This window comes from Cucurbita maxima, unplaced genomic scaffold (assembly GCF_002738345.1).
Source record: "Cucurbita maxima cultivar Rimu unplaced genomic scaffold, Cmax_1.0 Cma_Scf00018, whole genome shotgun sequence".
Taxonomy (NCBI): Eukaryota; Viridiplantae; Streptophyta; class Magnoliopsida; order Cucurbitales; family Cucurbitaceae; genus Cucurbita; species Cucurbita maxima.
In genome coordinates, this window is record NW_019272034.1 from 4,231,282 (window position 1) to 4,248,603 (window position 17,322).

Below are 17,322 nucleotides of genomic sequence, written 5' to 3' on the forward strand. Positions count from 1 at the left end.
GGGGGGGGGGGGGGGGGGGGGGGGGGGGGGGGGGGGGGGGGGGGGGGGGGGGGGGGGGGGGGGGGGGGGGGGGGGGGGGGGGGGGGGGGGGGGGGGGTGTTGCTGGTGGACAAAATTATCCTCCCATACTTGGTTAAGAGAAACGAAACCATACCTCTCATGGTCACTGACCCACTTCAACTTGTTACACACTCTCTCACCCATTCTCTATCTCTCATCAGTCACCCCCACACAACAGAAAAACTATAACATCCCAAATAGGACAATATCTGTTACCGGGGTTCGGGCTGTTACAAATGATATCAGAGCTAGACACCGGGCAATGTGCTAGCGAGGACACTGAGCCCTAAAGGGATGGACATTGGGTAGTGTGTCAACAAAGACGCTGAGCCCTGAAGGGGGTGGACACTAAGCGGTGTGCCACAAGGACGCTGAGCCTCGAAGGGGGTGGGCACTAGGCGGTGTGCCAGCGAGGACACTGAGCCCTTAAGGGGGGTGGATTGTGAGATCTTACCTCGGTTGGAGAGGGAAACAAAACATTCTTTATAAGGGTGTGGAAACCTTTCTCTAGCAAACGCGTTTTAAAACATTGAGGGGATTATTTTGTTTTTTCTTTTGTTTTTTGTTTTTTTTTTTTTTACTTAGCTTCTTGTGCTTGTTTGTGGTTTAATTAATATCTTTTTAGATGTTTTTCAAAGGAAAGTTTTTAAAAGAAAAAAATAACGAAAACACAGTTTATTTGGTTGAGGAGACATATGTCCTTACTAAGACTTGCTATTGGTTATGCTCATCACCATGAACTTAATCTAAATGTGGCATTTCCTGATCACCAGGTATGGATTTCTTAGAGGCACATTAAGGGCACCTGCTGTTGGTTGGATGATGTATAACATACTCGTCAGCAATGAAAAGGCAATTGAATCACAGTACAAATCTCACGTCTATGCCAACCCTGACAATGTTACTCCAGAAATCATTGAAAGTAGATATGCATTGACTAAAAGAGACGGTGCCCGTTACGTCCCTGCTGCTTTCTTGACGGGTCTTCTTGATCCCGTCAAATCCCGAGAAGAGTTTGTCGAACTGTTTTCAGGGTTGGACGAAAAGATGCCAGTTTTGGTTGTATCAACAGAAAAATCACCAAAGAGGTCCAAGGCAGAAATGGAAGCTCTACGAGGGGCCAAAGGGGTGAGCAAGTTTGTGGAGTTGCCAGGAGCCCTTCTGCCTCAAGAAGAGTATCCGACAGTAGTTGCAGAAGAACTCCACCAGTTCTTGAAGGAGAATTTTGAGGATACAAATTGAAATGTATGTGTAAGTTGTTCCTTAATTTTGTCTAAAAATGTCGGTATAGCTAAAGAATCTTATTTCCATAGACTCGACCTCTTCTCTTCTGCTGTTTAGCTAAGAGTGGTAGATTATTTTGCATATCATTTAAACATATCATTTAAACATATCATTAAATGATCATAATGTCATGTCACTTCCTATTTATTGGAAAGATTTAAATCTCCCACTCTATAAAATAATTAGATTTAGGTACTTTATTATTTTAAATATCTTTTTAACTTTTTACCTAATTTAACCACCTAATCTTTAGGTAGTTAATGACATTTAATTGAGGATTATCACTTTAACTCATTGCCTTTTTTTTTTTTCCGTACTTCAAATATTCATCATATGTAACCCATTCAGTATACTTTGGAGTATAATAGTTATTTAATATGATGCAAAGACAAGAGCTCATGAGTTCATACTACATCATGGGTTTATAATCAAAGAATACTCCCTCCATTGGTACGAGACCTTTTAGAAATCCCAAAACAAAGCCATAAGAGTTTATGCTTAGAGCTGACAATGTCATACCATTGTGGAGAGTCGTGTTCATATAACATGGTATCAGAGTCATGCTCTAAACGTAATCGTGCCAATTGATTGGTAAATTCTCAAATGTCGAACAAAAGACTCCAAAAGAAAAAGGAGTCAAACCTCGAGACTCGATTAAGGGGAGACATACTTTGTTCGAGAGGAGGTGTTGGATGATGAAAGTCCCACATTGGCTAATTTAGGGAGTATGAGGCTTTTTGTGAAGCCAAAAGCAAAACCACGAGAGTTTATACTCAAAGTGGACAGTATCATACTATTATGGAGAGTCGTGTTCATCTAACACATATTTCTATACTAATATTTAAATGAAGAAATTTTCAAGAATATGAATGCAAATAATGGCATAGCATGACCATGTGATCCATAACTTACACCTCTTCCAAACATCGAACCATATTCAATCGAGCGATAACATCTAAGGGCCCTACTGATACCGAAATTCTACATGTCTAAAATATTGACTAATTCATTTGATTGAGAAATTTTTGAGTATTATAAGAATATGAATGCGTCATTTGTTTTTCAGTCGTTTAAAAGATATTTATAAAGATGAAATTATTGAGTGAATAAAAAAAGAATGAAATTCTCAGATACTAAAATTTGTTTTGGAAATTTTATTATCATGTTATTAAGATAACGTAGGGCCCATATAATTAATATATTTATATGTATATAATATATCAACCAGTAGGAGTCCAGAACCCTAACTCCTATTACATCAAGATTGTGACACCTCCATCCTGTCTTATGGGCCTCATCTGGGCCCACCCTTTTGTCATGCATTCAAACCGTTTTCTCTTGTTTAGTGGGCTCCAACTTCACCTAACTGGCCCAATCTTTCTTCCTTACACATTTTCGGCCATTTTCCCTTCTTTTTTTTTTTAATATATATATTAGAATTACCTATTCAATTTTCCCACGTAACCTCTACACATCTTTTCCCCATCTCTCATGAATTTTGAAAAGAAAAAAAAAAGATTTAATTTTTTAATTTTCCATTCAAAATTCACGTTTTTTTCTATAGAAAACATCCTTCAAAATCTTGTTTATAATTTAATTAATTGAGAGAAATAAATTAATATATTAGGGGTAGAAATAGTCAACATTTTAATAAAATATGAGAAAATTAAGTAATAATATACTTTTTATTTGAAGACAATTTTCGAAAATGTTAATTTTGGTCGTTATATTTAAATAAATTAATATAGTTTCAGCTTCAGCTGCCATTAAATGAAGAAATTTGTATTTGCCAATTGGAGTTTCTTATTCCATCTTTTAAATACCAAAGTCCAAGCCAGAGTGTTACCAGCCATACACGTGTACCTTCTGCGATAGAGTGTTGACAAATGTGCACATATCACCGTAATTAATTCTTGTACGTGTCACTATTTAAGTGGCCTCATAAAGGTGGGTGTGCAAACTCTTTTAAGTATTTAAGTGCGTGATTATCTAAATAAATTTTTTATCCCACGTGGCACCTCCCTTATGACTTTGCTTGAGAAAACCCATGACTGTTCAGGATTTAGTACATTAGATATGAAATTATATTCCAGCTCATTACTACACGTGGCACCAGTGGAGAGTAAAATCCCACAACATCGGGCCTTGTTTAAATGCAAATTAATTAACTCATTATTTATCTCATATCATAAATACAAATTCATGTATATTATAAGCTCAATTAATAAAAATACATGTGAAATTTGTATTTTATTTAAAAAAATATCTTTAAAAAATTATCCAACCATTAATATTTTATTTTGAAACTATTCTTATATTTTTCTAATGAGTTTAAAAAATACTATTAAATTTTCAAAATTTTTATTAATATTCTTAAAACTTTTCTAAAAATTTCATAAAATTTATAAAAATAATATAAAAATTTAGAGATAATTTATGAGATATTTCTTTGTTTTTATAAAGGTCAAAGATATTAATGTTATTTTTTAATTGTGTTTTTTAAATATTTTCTTTAAAATGGTATATTATTTTTAAAAAGAATATCTAAATTCTTAACCAAAACTTCAAAAAAATAAAAAAAGTTGAAAAAAAAAAATAGAATCCAAGAAATTAATGTTTATTAGTTTAATATTGGTTTTAGTAAAATTTAGAATTAAAAAGAATATAGATAGAATTATAGAATAAATGAAGGTTATAATAATAAAATAGAAAAATAAAGTGATAAGATATTGAGAAGATGAAAAGGAAAGGTTTGCAAATAGTCAAACAAATGGAGGAAATCACAAATTTTGTCTACTTAAATGCAACCATATTCATATTATAACCCATTAATATTATTCTCCACATATAAATATATATATATATATATATATATATAATATTTTTTTAACTTTCTAAATTTTAAATTCAAAAATCTATTACTATTAAATAATTTATGGAATATTTTTATAAAAAAAAAATAGAGAAATTTAAAAATAGTTGGCATTAAGAATAAGAAGTTATATGATGATCCATTTTTTTTAATTTTTTTTTTTAAATCTCAACCCAACTCAACCTATTTTGAGATTTGTTATTTAATTTTAATTATTTAAATAGTCTACTTATTTAATTAATAATTAAAAATTCATAAAATTTTAGCTTTTTCTCTGTATTATCGGTCTAAGCATGCGACTAATATACATTAATATTAGTTAAGGAATTTTCTCATTTCAATTGAAAAGAAAAATAGTTGTTTTTCTTCGATTTTTTTTTATTTGATAAAACCGAGTGGATAATCCTATTTTTTTTTTTTTTTACTGATTAGATTGACTAAACAACAAAATGTCATCCAACAAACAGATTAGAATTTTAGATTTTCTAAAATTAATATAGAAAAATATTTGAATAGATCTCTAACCATTTTTAAATGCCAATAAATATTATATAAATCATATAAATTGATGGATCTCTAATCAATCACTTCATCATTACATAACATTAAGAGAATATGATGTTATTTAATAGCTAATTAAACCTAATACAAATCACGACAAAAGAACACGTATCCCTCGCTTATATTTCAAGTCTATTTTTGATATATTAATTTGACAATAATATAACGGGTTAAAATATATGTCATTCATAAATGTATTATACTATAGGTTATTGAACTTGTAAAAAAAAAAAAAAAAAGTTATATTCTCAATATTTTAAACTTGAATATCTCTGTTTAGGGAGTTGAAACGTCTCTCTCTCATTTTAGTATTTATTAATCTATAAAGAAAGACGTCAATTCAATTATCTCATGTATCGTCATTTACTTTCAAACTTAAATACTTCACCTAATTGATTGGGACAGATCTTACTCGTCGTATTCTATTTTATGAACTAGATTAGCACGTAATTGTTTCGTAAAGTAAAATTATTAAATTAAAATTTTAGGAGATTGGATTGAAGTTTTAAAAGGGCGATCAAAATCTTGAATGTTGGAACCATTTTTGTTATGGAGATATATCGATTTCCATTGATTTGGATTTGTTGTATGAGGAGGAGTGGCTTAAGGTAGCTACACGTTTCCATGATTTTGAGCACGAAACTAATGAAGTTCAAGTCACTATTACTCTCCCGTCCCCACGTTTCATAACAATCTAAACAATCTTTCTTTTTGGACTTTTCCATCTTTAATCATTTTGTTTCTTTTAGTAAACACGCTACTCGATCCATCAAAACACTTGAAAGCTTGCCTAGTCTTAGGTCTAGGTCGAGTTCGTGAGGGCGTAGTCTTGACACACCTACAATTTAATGAGTTTCGAGAGAAGCCCTGATCCGAATTTGTCCTCACCCTATTTGAACTCTAGGTAACTCAATCCTTGTTCTCTAAACCTAAAATCTAGCTACATGGAGTGTATGTGGTAAGCATGAGACTTATAAGTTATAACTTTATTGTCGAATCATGTGCGTTTCCTTTTGCTCAGAAGATTATCACTAACTTAATAGAGTCAATTACTCACTAACATTATTTTAACTTTTCTTTCTAGATTTAGATAATGCAGACCAATCGAGAGCGAGACCGGCGGGTTAGAGACTACAGGGAATCCATGTCTGGGTATGCTTTGTGTATTTATGTTTTCGCTGTTTAAAACTTACGTTCGTTGTATAAGTTTTAAATGGTACTCATTTTAAATGTTTTCCCGCATGTTTATGGAAATATTTTGAAATTTATGATTGGTTGTCGGAATTTATTATTGACGTCTGTAGTAAGTTCTGTGAATTGCGTTGTTGATGAGTGGGTGTTACTACCCAAACAATCTCAAGCAAAATAAATTGTGTCTGTCTTGTAGTCTTTTCTTGATTGGTTTTAGTATAAGTGTGAGTGTTTTTCACAAAGAGTTGTGTTCAACACAATTAATGATATTTGTGGGGATGGAGAGTGTTTGATTGAGAAACTTGCACACCAACATTGTGGATGAACGGATCACATTGTATTGTGTCGTAAATAAACATGATTCTTATCAAATTATATCTGTAGAGGACAAGGGAGAAAATTTCTCAAGTAATGGTTAGTTTTCCATTAAGAAGAGTTCACCTTAGCTTAGACCATGGGAGAACCAATTCGGGAATTCAAAGCATTGAAGAATCAAACCCTAGATGAAGATGACTTCGACCAAAACTTCCATTAACAAAGAGTTCGAGTTAGGGACCAACCCCTTAGATTGCCTCAACATTTGTCAAAGGAGGGAAAACTCGAGGAGTATAGACAATACTCATGAACGTTCAAGGAACCACACATACCAAGAAAAAAAAATCAAAATTGGGACGTTCTACCTAATGTAGCTGAGACATACTCGATTTTCTTTGTTGAGAAGGGGCACAAATCTAAAGGTGGTACTTCATCTAAAACATTTAAGCTCTTCAAAGAATTTAAATACTAGGTGAAATGTGAAGTGAGTCAAAGTTATTAAAACATATTCTTACTTCATCAAAATTCACAAATTTTTGTATTGAAAATGAGACAAGAAGGCAACTTTCAAATCAGTATTCGCCTCGACAAATTGGTGGTGTTGAACAAAAGAATCATACCATTATAAATAGGGTTCGAAACAGGATGCTATAAGTTCATAAACCTACCTAACTTAATCCAACACAAACCGTACCAGTTGAGTTAGATTGATCTAATTTTTCGTATAATGAGATTATTTGAACCACCTAACTGTGCCACCCTCTCGTTTATTGGAAGACATCGAACATTGTAAAGTCCGAAACGATAAACAATCTCACTCAATAATGCTACTCAATTCTGACTTGAATTAGTCTTTTTCACTTCTTTTTTTGGTTTCTTCTGTGCCATTACAATACCCACATTCAATGCAATCCAGCCTTGTAAGTGTGAGAGAGTTGACTTTTTGTATCAAAGATTAAATGCTGATTGCTGTACGTTTGACTCTTTTTTCCTCTCTCTCTCTCTTTTTCAATATATATAAACCTCTACGTATACACAACCCTGAATTTGCTTTGTAAACCTTCCCTTCCATTCCATTCCATTTCTATTATGAGCTAGAGCCCAAGAACAAGAACACGAACACGAACACGAACACGAAGATCAAGTTCATCAATGATGGGAAGGCATCCATGTTGTGACAAAGTGGGCGTGAAAAAAGGGCCATGGACACCTGAGGAAGATATCATCTTGGTTTCTTACATTCAAGAACATGGGCCTAGCAATTGGCGATGGGTTCCAACAAATACTGGTCAATCCCTTCTTTTCAGCCTAAAGTTTTGATTTTCTGAGTTGGGTTTTTGCATTTAATTCCTGGTGTTAATTTTGTCACCTACCCATTTTCTTGTTGCAATTATGTTCTCAGGTTTGCTGAGATGCAGTAAGAGCTGTAGGCTAAGATGGACCAATTACCTCCGACCCGGTATCAAACGAGGAAACTTCACTGATCATGAAGAGAAAATGATCGTTCATCTCCAAGCTCTTTTGGGTAACAGGTAATCACTACAAATGTTTCGAATCTTCGCTCCGTCGTTGAAATTAACCGCGACGATTTTGTGGGTGTTGTGTAGATGGGCAGCCATAGCGTCGTACCTTCCACAAAGAACAGACAACGACATAAAAAACTACTGGAACACGCACTTGAAAAAGAAGCTGAAAAAGCTGCACTCAGGGTCAGATGGTGGCCAAAGTAGAATCTCAAAAGGGCAGTGGGAAAGAAGGCTTCAAACAGACATACACACAGCCAAAAGAGCCCTTTGTGAAGCGCTTTCCTTACACAAACCAAGCTCGTATGAAACCATGGAAGAATCAAAACCCCAACAATCAACTGCAACTTATGCATCAAGTGCTGAAAATATAGCCAAATTGCTTGAGAATTGGATGAAGAAATCACCAAAATCTTCCACACAAAGTGAAGGATCACAAAGTGGAACGAATTACAACAACTCACCGGAGGTGAATTTGGATGATTCCTTGTTTAATTTCAATGACAATAACAATTCTCCTTCAACCTCTACAACAAATCAAGTTCCTCCTCTTAGTTTCCTGGAGAAGTGGCTGTTTGATGATGGAGCTTTGGCTCATGTTCATGCTGATCACATAATTAGTGTGTCATTAGAAGCTGAAACACGATGAACAAACACGATGAACAAACACTTTTTACAATAAATATCCCTGTGGGAGGGAAGAACAAAAGTGTAAATTAACATGAATTATATGCTCTACACTATATCTATGTATCTATAGATATATATATCTGTATGTGAGAAATAAAAATCATATCTTATAATTTCTCCATCATCTTATATATCACCATAAGTTTTGTCCACTTTAGTCGATTACGTATCACTGTCACCTTCATAATTTTAAAACACGTCTATTAAGGAGAGATTTCTACACTTTTTATAAGAAATATTTTGTTTTCCTTTCCAACTCACAATCCATCCTCGTTGAAGGCCCAATGTTCTCGTTGCCATACCACTTGGTGATTGAATCTGTTACCATTTGTAACAGCGAATTTAGAAGGTTACAATTTCAATTTTGGTGCTTTCCAAAGAAATCTATTTTTCGCTTTTTGCTTTGATCGACTTTGTTTATTTTTTTTTTGTTTGGTATGATTATAAGTTTATCCACCTTTTCAAAAATGAAAAGTCTTACAAATTAAAATTTTTAATGTTTGTCTAGTTTGTTCTTGTGGACCATATGAACACAACTCGATAGTTTGAACGGGTGGGAAATTGGGACCATTGTCTTTACACCATCCCGTCTCATTAACTCAATTCATCGATCTTAGTTTAGTTCAACTGATTTAAGTATATATGGTTCAAAGACGAAAAGTTCACCTCAACCATTAATGTATTAGCAAAAACTCTCATTAAAAATATTACCAAATCTAAAATCACTCTTAGAAGTAACTAAGTAACAAAACTAATTAAGCTTTGGGTTAGGATTTTGTAAATAATTTCATTTTGGATTAAGGGCATTTTGGTCAATTAATCATCCATTCAATTTAATTATATATTAACTGTAATATTGGAGTACCGGTATCCATATTCGGCCCATTCAGCTCATTGAATTGGGCTTCACATTGCCAACAATTAGTCTCACTTGGCCCACACTCTCCACTCTTACCTATTTTCTAATTAATTATTTTATTTATTATCTACCTTATATTTTTAATTATATATTTAATATTTGTGAGATTTTCAATGTTATTCTATATCAATAATATGTGAATAAACTCTTGATATAGGATCAACACAAGGGAAGGCATTTACCATTCGTTGGTTATTAGTCGCATCCCGAAAACGTCAGAGTTGAAATATGCCTTTCGAATTAGTGGATGCTGACTGATAGGATGGTCAAGGCAAATAGAGCTTTTGTACGTATACATGAACAAGATTTATATAGATATATAGGCTCATGGATCCATATATCTTGATCGGAAAAGAATCGATGTAAAAATAAAGAATTGAAATTGATCAATATATTCTCGAAACAAAAGACGAAACATAAATCATGGATCAACTAAGTCAAGCTCTCCCCAAAGCTTGCTTAAGAATAAGAAAGAGAAATATTTGTACGGTTATTTGTCGCATCATATTTTTACCTTCAATTAACAAATAACCTAACAAAGATGTTATTTTGAAATTTTTAAAAAACTTAAAAGGTAAAAAAAAAAAAACAGAACTTTCCCTAAAATTTAAGGGCATAGCACATCCACTATTCTGACCGTTCAAAACCAAACATTCATCGGATAATAGAAATCTACACTTTAAAACGACAAAACTTTTAAAAGTTTAGAGACATAATAGAAGTTTGTCGTAAACATTTTGATCGGATGTTTATCCAATGAAAGATAAGATTTATGGATTTTGTAGTTTTCATTAACCAAACATATGTGAAGTTGAAGCATGTATGGAAATGAATGGATGAAGACGTGAAAGAAAAAAAAAAAGGACAAAGACAGACAGAGATGGATGTGTACAATGTTAAAAATTGAGAGGAATAGCCTTTTCAAGTCACTGTCTGTCTGTCCCAAACCCCATCACAACACCCAGCTCAACTTTGTCATTTTTAGCTTATACTCTTTATAACTTTGCTACCCATTCCCTTTTCTTTTCTAACCCTCCAAACAAACAAAAACTTCGCTACAAATCCATTTCCGTTCTTAGCTAACTGAGTTATATATACGTTCATATAGTTTTATACACACCTATAGATTCGTTCTTTCGATTTATAACAACTTTGATACTAATTTCTAATTCGAAGAAGGATCAGACACATTCTTATCAAATTCATTTCGTATCATTGGTGATGACAAACAGTAAAGGGTTTGGATATCAAATCACAATGAAGTTGATATGTGGATACCAAAGTTCAATGAATTTGAGGGTTTGAGTGAAATCTGAAAATGGTTGAATACAACAAGCAATGCACATGCAAATGTTTGAATCTTTGGTTTCAAAATTTGTTCTTATGACTTGACAGAATTGATTAATCATATGCTTAGCTGCTAAATGAAAAAACAATATTTGGTAATCCAAGCTTGTTTTTGTTGATTTAATCACTCACTTCAATATCTAATCATCCAAAACACTCAAAAAATGAATTGTACTCCAAGGCCTTCAAATCAAAGGATGAATGTTGAAAAATGACACTCAACTTTAACCAATTATTCACCATTGGCAGCCAAGAAGAAAGCAAAAGCTCCACATGTATGGTATTACAAAAATGCCAACATTATCATAAACAACAAACTAACCCACAGCACCACAGCTATAGGGAGAGATCTAAATAGGGTTCTTCAAAATTAGGTCAGCTTCTACTAAAGAATACACGGCTATTGTATTTCAAAGCTGTGTGATGTGATTGGATATCTGTGGGCCTCCTTGTAGGAGTGATATAATAATATTTCTTTTCACTAATGATTGCTTCAAAGATAAGGCAACTTCTATTTATATGAGGTCATGGTTTGATCTATGCTGGCCCCGGCCATCAATTTTTAACTAATTTACACATCACTAAATGGGGTTTTGTGTTGATTAAGTAGTTAACCAAGATGAATCAAGTTCAAAATTATTGATACTCGTCTCTGCAAATCCTCTAAATATGATACCCATTTTCCCAAACAACAAACAGAATCAAAATAACAAGGGGAAAGGGTCAAGAAATTAGTTCTTGACAATACACCACTCAGCTGCAGTGTTTTACTTTTCCTTTTGTCTGTTCTTTTGAATCACCAATAGTCATTTCTATTCAAAGAAGAGACTTTACGGAAACGAAAAGGAAAATGTAACGGCCCAAGTCCACTGCTAATACCAAATATTGTCTTCTTTAGGTTTTTCCATCCACACCATTATAAAGACTATTTCGTTCTCCTCCCCCATCAATGTGGGATATCACAATCCACCCATCTTCAAGGCTCAACGTCCTCGCTGGCACTCATTCTTATGTCAGACCCCCACCAAATCCACTCCCTTTAAAGCCTAGCGTCCTGACTGGCACACCACCTCGTGTCTATCCTTAGAGAAACAGCCACCTTGCTGACACATCACCCAGTGTCCCCATTCCACCGCTAGCACTTATTGTCATTTTTGGGTTTTCCCTTGAGGGGAACTTTAAAACATGTCTACTACTGAAAGGTTTTCACACCTTTATAAAGGGTGTTTCGTTCTTCTCCCCAACCATGAAAGAAGAAGAAGAAGAAGAAAAAAAAAAGCAAATCAATACACAATTTAATTACAAATCTCTTATGTTTCAAACCACAATCATTCTTAGTGACATCAATATATATGAATATGAATTATGAAAAGGGTGTTGTTATATATAATTTTGGATGTTTTCAAGCATTTGGAGGAAAGTATTCACAAACCACTTCAGTTTCAACTTCTCTTCTATGGAAGTTCCTGTGGCAGCCACAAGCAGCACAAGTAAGAGCTCCATTAGAGCCTTCTTCTCCATTTGCAAGGAATTCTGTGCATCCATCAACAGCATATCCACCAATATTGGCAGCATGATTCTTTTGGCACTCTCCATATCTAACCAAGCTTCTCACAGCTGATGATGATGTGCTGCTGCTGCTGTTCCTATTTGATGATCCATCTGTTCTTTTCACAATCACTTGGCGTTTCTTCATCATGGTGATGAGGGAGTTTTAAGAACAACAAATAAGGAACCCTAGCTTTGTGAGATGAAGAGATGAAATGGGTTTCACTCATTCAAATCTATAAAAGAAAGTGGGAGAGGAAGAATCCAGATTCTTTTTGACTCACTACAATTATGCCCTTTATCTCTCCATTTTTGGTGCCCTAAGTGTATTAATCCTAAACCCTAGCCATGCTAGACAGCTTTTATTTATAGGGCTTTGCTAAATAGTAGTGCCAAACCAATAGGAGAGAATATGTTTCTAACCTACAAATAATGGATGCTTAATAGTTCCTATATGGTTCCTGATATCATGATTGGGAGAGAAGTACGTACAAACAGTTGAAGATCACTGCTGATAAATATTGTCTACTTTGACTTGTTGTGTATCGTCGTTAGCCTCATGATTTTAAAACACATCTACTAAGGAGAGGTTTTCATACTGTTATAAGAAATGTTTTGTTCCTCTCTCCACCCGATGTGGGATCTAACAATCCACTCCCCTTGGGAGCCCATCGTCCTTGCTGGTACACCGTTAGGTGCCTGACTCTAATACCACTTATAATAGTTATCACTGCTAATAGATATTGTTCGCTTTGTCCTGTGACGTATCACCTTCAGCTTCATGGTTTTAAAATGCATCTGCTAAGAAGTGGTTTTCACACCCTTATAAAAAATGTTTCGTTTCCATCTCTCACCGATATGGAATTTTAAAGAACAACTTTTAAAAGACTTTTAATGTGTGAAGTGATCCAGATATTAATATGTTACTCTCCCCCAAGTTTCTTCCATCAATAATTTTAATTTTAAAAGGGTCAAAATTAGAGTGAAAGTCTTTCTTATGTGTTGATAAGATGAACAGAGAAAGAGAATTTGTTCCAATCTTTTCTTCAATAGTATGATAATATCGTTCCGTTAACGATTAACCACACGTATTTGTGGTAAAGTTTTATCTTTTACTTATATACGCATGATCTTATCCCGTTTTGAAGAACGTGAGACTATGTTTGCATGCCGAAAAGAAAAGAATCTAAGAACAAATGTTGGAAGACAAAGATTGACACTCAAATTCATCTTGTCCACCAATACCCACCAAAAACACAAAGAACAACTTCCACATTACCCTGCTTTCGAATTAATAATTCTTTTTAAAAAAGTATATCAACAAAGCCCCCATTTTTATGCAAAAAAATATTGTTATAAACTACTCGTACTCCATGCTGCTACCTGTTTTTGGGGTCTCTGTCTTTGGATATTATAAAAATTTAACAAATGGGACAATTTACAATCAGCCCATTTATACATATATATATATATATATATATATATTCATATATTCTGTTTTGGGGAAGACATTTCAACAAAATAATTGCAATTCCTCGTGTGTGAAGTACGCCCGTTCTTCTATTTAAATGATGTGAACGATAAGATTGGACTTTCAATCCCACCTTTGTTTCTCATTTTTGACATGGTATTAGAACATCATTCATGGTATCAAAATATCATTTTTATAACCCCGTCTTTAACCCATTAACGAAAAAAAAAATAAAAAAGATAAGGTAATTCCATTTCGATAAAAGACCCACAGCCAAGTTTCATAGTTTTGGGTCCGCTATCCCGATCATGATTTTCCTCTCTTAGAGGGAAAAGTCCTTCCCTTTTTGGCCGGTTGTGGGCGAGGAAGAATTCGAACCCTCAACACCATGATTCGTAGCCACGTGCAAATCAAGGCTTGGGTTTGATTCATTCTTGGAAAGTAACCATTTTTTGGTTGTGTGTGTGGCCCATTTCCAACAGTTGTTTGCAGCTCAAAATGATTCCCCCAACTTTCTACCCTGGCCCTGAATTTTGCATCAAATCAAACACTTACACTCATTCGATGAAACAAAGTTTGGCCAATTCGCTACAATCATTTATGAGCTTAAAATAGGAAAAAAAGAAAAGAAAAGAAAAGAAAAAGGAAATTGTGGGTTTGGTTGGTGTGGATTTCATACATGTATTCAAAGCTAAACCTTAAAAGAGTGTATGAATGATAAGAATGATTGGGTGTTCATGGTAGGTTTGCACGTACGAGCGTAGATATTTGAAAATTGTGGGTTTGTGTGTGGGAAAATGAATGTGTAAATGTAGGGATTTGATAGTGAAAGAAGTGGGTTTGTTCAAATCAACTATGAATACGTCTCTTTAATTTCCCACTCTCCACCATGGAGCCGTATGCATCCAAAGTCAGGCTTTGTTTCTTTTCAATGGGCGGCAATATGTGCTTATTTGATACCCTTTTTAAAAGTGAAGTGGGACAATTTCACATGCTTGTCAATCAAACCCTTTGTCAACGCAAAATTCTAATTAATCTAATTTGCATCGTTTAGCTGATTAAGACGTACACGAATTCGACATTTTTCTACATCTCCTCAGGCGATTACTCAGAGTGAAAATTTGTATTCGAATGAAAAGAGACCAGAAAGGAAGATGGAGAGAAGTTTAAGGTAAAAAGCTGTGTTGTTGTCCTTGTTGTTTGTGAAGATGAATTGTGAAACATTCACCAGTTTCTCATTTGGAGTGTGGGTGCAGGCTGCAATGTCCGTGGCTTGCTTTGTTGCCCTTTTATTCATTTGCCTTTTAGAAACAAAAAGAAGAACACGTACAGATCCATTCTTGATTTGCAGCAAAAAGGGAAGTTTTCTCCAACACTCCCATTTCTTTCTTTCACATAAGACACGGCCCCCAGTTTGTGTGGTAACATAACAACATTAGGCTAGAGATGTCCACGGAGTGGACCGAGGACGAGAAGCCTTCTCGGTCTCCGTCCCACCTCCTATTTCAATCTCTATTTCAATAAAATTCTTCATTTATTTTTTTGTGGGATCGAAGTAAAGATTTCCGGTCAAAAACTCATGGGGATTGATTTCCTAACAGGAAGGGGATAGATAATCTAATCTTCATCCCCAGTTAACTAGTATGGAGAAATCTCAACGGGGAGATTGCCTAAGCGGTTGTTGTGCAATCCTAATACATTTTTCATTTAAATAGGGATTCTTGACCTTGTCCCGGTGAATCCTCTTGTGTCCGAGCCCGGTAGATTAAATGGACTCATCTCTTTTCGTTTTTCATTTAATTGGGAGAGGTTGCAAAGGGGTCCCCAAGGAAGATCATTGCATGCATCTGGTGGTTTGATGAAATAGATGGAGGAGGCCCGAGTTTGGGCATAAAATGGCATCAATCAACGGAGAATCTGTGGTTTGGTCGGGTTTGGTAAAAGAGAATAAGATTGTCGTGATGATGGGCTCATATTTGTGGGCTCAAAATGGGTGGACATTCTGGCATTCTAACCAACCCCTCCTTGCTTCCACATTTGAGAGGACAAAGCAACCACCCACTAATCATACTCTTCTTCTCTTTTCTTTTAGGCCCCTCAACGACAAAGTTAGAGACGACATTCTTTACCCTTTCTCTTCTTTTCTCTCTTTCTTTACTTCAATATGTGTTTAAGGGCGTGCTGAATTTGGGAAGCCCATCCATTCCATTTAATGCCCATTTATAAGCGTTGTGTGTACTCTTGTCGCTCTTAAAATAAAATAATATAGTACTTCAGAGGTAGGTCGTATATACCTACGATTCTTACCAATTTAGATGTAAACCCGACAATAAGATCTAACGATACTCATATCAGCCAAACTTAGTAATGTGCTCTAAATTTTATTCACAAAGTGGCGCGTGAAGCGTGCGTAAAGAATGATTTGAGATGCAAAATGTGGCATTATTGTCTAAAACAGACAAAATTATTGAACCAACCGCAATTATCCTATCTATATTCTCTCTTGGGCCTAATGGGCTTTGTTAAAAACAAGACTTTAGGCCCAAAATTATCCACATTTTCTCTACAAATAAATTATTATAAAAAGAAATTCATATTTAATTTAACTAACACCTTTACAACATGCAAAAGATACCTTACTTCATTTTTCACTCTCTTTAATACTTTTTCATTTCGGTATGCGTAAATAGGTCAGTCCAACGATCAATAACTCTTACCATTGATCAGGGGTTCCACGGAGTTTAGCAGACTAATGGGCGACATACCCTCCCCACCTGTTCACAATCCAACTACAAGTTTACGTAAGGTCTAATCATTGTTAGAGTTCGTTTGTTGAACTAATGATTCCTACATCGTGTCCCCACGGTATTTTCAATGCATATTACATGCTATGATAGGCTCATAAGCATAAACTAGAGACATTCAATATGTATAGTAATTGTGAATCCCTAACACGCTCGTATTCTACTCATGCAAACATATGCATCAATAACCAAGACAAGTTACTAACGTTCAATCAATGTAACTATATTTCTAATCACAAAACTGACATGTTTGACATTGTATACATTATTGGTATCGATACCGATTATCAATACTGAGATTGATATAAGGATGGAAGTTTAGTTGTTTACCACTAAATTTATTTATTTAGTTATGAAGTATACACGCCCTTAAATCAAAATTGAATTCATTGGCATTTTATATGATACGTAATTTAAAAATAAATCGTTTAATTGACATTAAAAAAAAATAAAAAATAAAGAAGAAATTAAGATGCTTAATAACAGCAAAGCAAGTCATGCATTTCATCTTTATGCGCATGAAATCCACACTAGAGAGGAGAAGGTTGGGAGAGTTTTTCTCGTGCCCTTTTTATTTATTATTATTTTTTTTTTTTTTGAAAAAATTTATAATAAAATAAAAACCCCACAAGAAAAGCTTTATCCAACTCTTCCTTACCATTTTTGTTATTTATTTATAAGTTTAATATTTAATTAATTATTTATTTATTGAGAGTATCAAAAATTGTTTTTAATTA

The 17,322-nt window shown here is 34.3% G+C and overlaps 3 protein-coding genes across 3 annotated transcripts in view; 2 read left to right on the forward strand and 1 right to left on the reverse strand.

Annotated features, from left to right (window-relative positions):
• LOC111493374 overlaps positions 1–1,498 on the forward strand; it is a 4,583-nt gene extending 3,085 nt beyond the window's left edge. The window contains exon 4 of the mRNA XM_023143060.1: positions 834–1,498. Coding sequence (XP_022998828.1) covers positions 834–1,302 — 469 coding nt within the window. The 3' untranslated portion in view covers positions 1,303–1,498. The remainder of the gene's footprint in view (positions 1–833) is intronic.
• Positions 1,499–7,329: 5,831 nt separating this feature from the next.
• On the forward strand, positions 7,330–8,612 carry LOC111493316 (myb-related protein 306-like). The gene is made up of 3 exons (XM_023142975.1): positions 7,330–7,571; positions 7,686–7,815; positions 7,891–8,612. The coding sequence occupies exons 1-3, from the start codon at positions 7,436–7,438 to the stop codon at positions 8,453–8,455; spliced, it is 831 nt and encodes a 276-aa protein (XP_022998743.1). The 5' UTR covers positions 7,330–7,435; the 3' UTR covers positions 8,456–8,612.
• A 3,414-nt stretch (positions 8,613–12,026) lies between these two features.
• On the reverse strand, positions 12,027–12,677 carry LOC111492884 (mini zinc finger protein 1). The gene has a single exon (XM_023142383.1). The coding sequence runs from the start codon at positions 12,459–12,461 to the stop codon at positions 12,165–12,167; it is 297 nt and encodes a 98-aa protein (XP_022998151.1). The 5' UTR covers positions 12,462–12,677; the 3' UTR covers positions 12,027–12,164.
• Positions 12,678–17,322: the final 4,645 nt, after the last annotated feature.

Excerpts from the sequence above, each read along its gene's own strand:
- LOC111493316 (XM_023142975.1), top strand. The coding sequence starts at position 7,436 with ATGATGGGAAGGCATCCATGTTGTGACAAAGTGGGCGTGAAAAAAGGG. Across the intron at positions 7,572-7,685 it reads ATGGGTTCCAACAAATACTG|GTTTGCTGAGATGCAGTAAG; the intron begins GTCAATCCCTTC and ends TTATGTTCTCAG. Across the intron at positions 7,816-7,890 it reads CAAGCTCTTTTGGGTAACAG|ATGGGCAGCCATAGCGTCGT; the intron begins GTAATCACTACA and ends GGTGTTGTGTAG.
- LOC111492884 (XM_023142383.1), bottom strand. The coding sequence starts at position 12,461 with ATGATGAAGAAACGCCAAGTGATTGTGAAAAGAACAGATGGATCATCA.